General features: G+C 40.8%; 1 protein-coding gene across 1 annotated transcript; it reads right to left on the reverse strand.

Annotated features, from left to right (window-relative positions):
* Positions 1–1,682: 1,682 nt before the first annotated feature.
* LOC148211760 (uncharacterized) lies at positions 1,683–2,375 on the reverse strand. Its single transcript, XM_088122912.1, has one exon. The coding sequence runs from the start codon at positions 2,373–2,375 to the stop codon at positions 1,683–1,685; it is 693 nt and encodes a 230-aa protein (XP_087979038.1).
* Between the last annotated feature and the right edge of the window lie 1,493 nt (positions 2,376–3,868).

Raw genomic sequence — 3,868 nt, forward strand, 5'->3', positions numbered from 1 at the left:
TTATTAGATGTTCGAAAGTTGAACCTCAACGCATACTCAAACCTCGTGCTTTTAGGGGATTGCAGAAGGATCCCAGCACCACATCCCTTTTCGTTAGAAGACCAATCAACATATAAAGTCCACTGCTGTTTCATATACTCTTTACCTGATTTTGCGTTAGTTCGGCTACGAAATCGACTATCGCTGGTCCCTTTAAAGAAATGCGGGACTCAACACTTATGTCATACTCACTCATTTCTAATGCCCATTTCATCAATCTTCTAGATGTCTCGGATTTTTGGAAGACTTGCTTGAATGAAAAGTTAGTCAATACAATTACCCTATGGGCTTGAAAATACGGGCGTAACCTTCGTGTAGATATGACTAAAGCCAGAGCTAGCTTTTCGACATTGGAATATCTAGTTTCTACATTTGTCGTCAATTTACTAGTGTAATATACTGGTTAATGGTGACAAGCTCACCACCGTATCTAAAACAACGAGATATAGGTACAGATGATCACCTGGTTCTGATTTGGACAGTAATGAAGCTACGCGTAAGTACATTTTCAATTGGAGAAATGTCTGTTCACACTCTTCCATCCACTAAAATTTTCCTTTCGTTCTGAGAATTTTGAAAAATGGGAGGCATTTTTTTATTGATCTAGAAACAAATCGGTTCAAAACGGCTTTCAGCTGTTCAGGCATTGAAACTATTTCAAGTTTTTGGACGATGTCATTTCCAGAACTGCTCTGATCTTGTTAGGAGTTACTTCCATCCCTCTCCGGTTAACCATGAAACCTAAAAATCTTCCAGAAGACACCTCGAACACACATTTATTAGGATTAAGTTTCATTTCATAGTGTCGTAACACATCAAATGCCTCTACTAAGTCAGTTATATGTTGTTCGGACGTTATGCTTTTTATCAACATGTCGCCAACATAAACTTCCATGTTGCGTCCGATCTATTTACTGAACATCATATTCACAAGTCGATGGTATGTTGCACCTGCACTTTTTAAGCCGAAAGGCATTTAACAATAGAGCCCTTGATCAGTTACGAACGCAGTATGCTCTTGATCATTTACATGCATCTTTACTTGGTTATAGCCTAAATACGTGTCTATAAAAGTCAATAACTCGTGCCCTGCGGTCGCATCTACAAGCTAATCGATCCTTGGTAAAGGAAAACTATCTTTTGGGCAAGCTTTCTTAAGGTAGTAACATCCACACACATTCGTCATTTTCCGTTAGCTTTTTTTACCATTACGACATTACAGAGTCATGCAGGATAATAAACTTATTTAATAAATTCAACGGTGAGGAGTTTATTAACTTCCTCATAGATTACAGCACTACGGGCAATGTCTACAGGCTGGAACTTTTATTTAACCAGCTTATAATCGAGGTCTATATTGAGTTTATGAAAAATTATGCTAGGATTAATCTCAGGCATGTCCTCATGCGAATACATCATAATTGCTTTGTAAAAAAAGTAACAAGTTCTTCCTTCAAGGGGTTCAGCATACTTGTATCAATGTTAATCTCTTTTTCAGGGGATCTAAACTAAATTTGTTCAAGTTCTTCTCCTGCTGTCCCCAACCTTTAATTTTTCCCGCAGGTTCACTTTGAAGAGTTTCTTCAGCTGTCGTGGCTGTAGTAGATGATGCGTTGAGGACCATCGCACAAGTTTGGAATCCCCTAAGTGCCGTAGCATAGCACTCCCCTAGAGGCCCTTTGCTCTCCTCTCACTGCTCCCATTTCGTTTTTAATAGGGTATTTCATCATTTGATGGTAAGTAGACGGAAACACTTGTGAATAGTGGATATAAAGCCTTCCAAGGATAGCATTGTAGGCGGAAGCCCCATCAACTACAACAAGTTTTGCAACCTTTCGAACATCGTTTTCTCCTTCATCGATAATAATGGGGAGCTCGGTATTTCCTTCTATCGTCACTGATTCACTTGAAAAACCAACTAGAGGCGTTAGACATCTCTTTAACTGCAATCTCTCCCAACCTAAGGCTAAGTAGGTTGAAAGGGACAATATATTGGTTAAGGCTCCTCCATCAATTAGAATCCTTTTGACACTTACATTGTCGATCAACGGAAAAATTACAAAAGCATCGTTATGAGGCAGATGGATCCCAACGGAATCTTCTATGGTGAAAATTATTGCAATCGCTGGTTGGATGTAAGACGAATTAGCATCGTGTCGTTGGATGTAAGACGAATTAGCATCGTGTCGTGCCTCACGGATTAGGGCATTTGTCTTGTTACCTAATTGTTCTCTACTAAGCCCACCAAAAATGGTGTTTATAACTACAGGCCTTTTGTTGTTGGGCTTTCTCCTTTTCGATGAACCGATCCCTATCACCCCTGTCTGTCTGGTCATATTTTCTCTTTCCCCGCGAGGAACATGTGTCTTTTTTTACCACATATTTCTTCAGATGACCCCGTCAGATCAGGTTTTCAATTTGATCCCTTAAGTCGAAACACTGCGAAGTGCCGTGACCATGATCCTAATGGAACCTGCAATACTTATTTCAATTACTTTTGTCCGACTTGACTTCATTTTTCCAGGTTTCTCTAGTATGGTATATAAGTCACTATTTTCAATATTCACCAAAATCTTCAGTAGCGGTACATTGAGTGGTGTCTACTGATCAAACTCTCGCAATCGTCGATCATGAACCTTTATTGTTTGATCCTGTCGTAGGCAATTGTCACAACCCTGTTTCCTTTGTTCACAACCTTTTCTCGGGTAATTTTTCTTCGGCTGCGAAGTATTGTTTCGAGTTCCCGCGTATTTTGAAGTAGTTGTCTAGTGCAAAAGTTGTTTGGCTATAAGCACGTCTTTCGCTTGCATATACTTCCTAGCGCGTTGTATGGCCTCACTATACGTGCGTGCTGATTGTAGGTCCTAAGACTAAGCCAAGTCTTGATTATTTATGGTGGACATGAATGTCGTCCTTGCCACGTCGTCTGAACAATCCGGCACTTTTATTTTCTCTGCCATAAAACGGCCAATGAACTCAAGCAGCGACTCGCCCTCCTCTTGACGAATAGTTAACATAGGCATATCAGGTTTGTTTCGGTCGTGCTGTACGGAGATTGGTTGGTAAAATTTTAAAACTTTCCTTAGCTGCTTCCAAGAGGCAATTGAATTCAGTCGCAACTGTCGATACCACGACCGCACTTAGCCTTTTAGGGTCATCGAGAAAGCTCGGCACTTCATTTCATCACTTGCGGCATTCAGCTCCATAAGCCTCTCGTACAACTCAATATGGTCGATTGGATCTGCTGATCCATTTATGGTGGACATGAATGTTGTCCTTGCCACGTCGTCTGAACAATCCGACATTTTTATTTTCTCTGCCATAAAACGACCAACGAACTCAAGCAGCGACTCGCCCTCCTCTTGACGAATAGTTAACATAGGCATATCGGGTTTGTTTCGGTCGTGCTGTACGGTGATTGGTTGGTAAAATTTTAAAACTTTCCTTAGCTGCTTCCAAGAGGCAATTGAATTCAGTCGCAACTGTCGATACCACGACCGCACTTAGCCTTTTAGGGTCATCGAGAAAGCTCGGCACTTTATTTCATCGCTTGCGGCATTCAGCTCCATAAGCCTCTCATACAACTCAATATGGTCGATTCGATCTGCTGATCCATCATACGACTTTATGTCTGGTATTTTCATTTTTGGTGGTAAGGGATGCGCCATTATTGGCGCTGTGAAAGGTGGGTCTTCTCTTTCACCTAGTTCTACCCAAGTCATATCAAAGTCACTTTGTAGCTTACTAATTACATCTTTCATCATATCAGAAACTTCTGGCACATCAACAGTAGGCTGATAAGTATATGCAGTCGCCTGTGTCAACGTAT

The sequence above is a fragment of the Momordica charantia genome, assembly GCF_013281855.1.
Source record: "Momordica charantia cultivar OHB3-1 chromosome 4 unlocalized genomic scaffold, Mcharantia_2.0 BLBB01000004.1, whole genome shotgun sequence".
Lineage (NCBI taxonomy): Eukaryota > Viridiplantae > Streptophyta > Magnoliopsida > Cucurbitales > Cucurbitaceae > Momordica > Momordica charantia.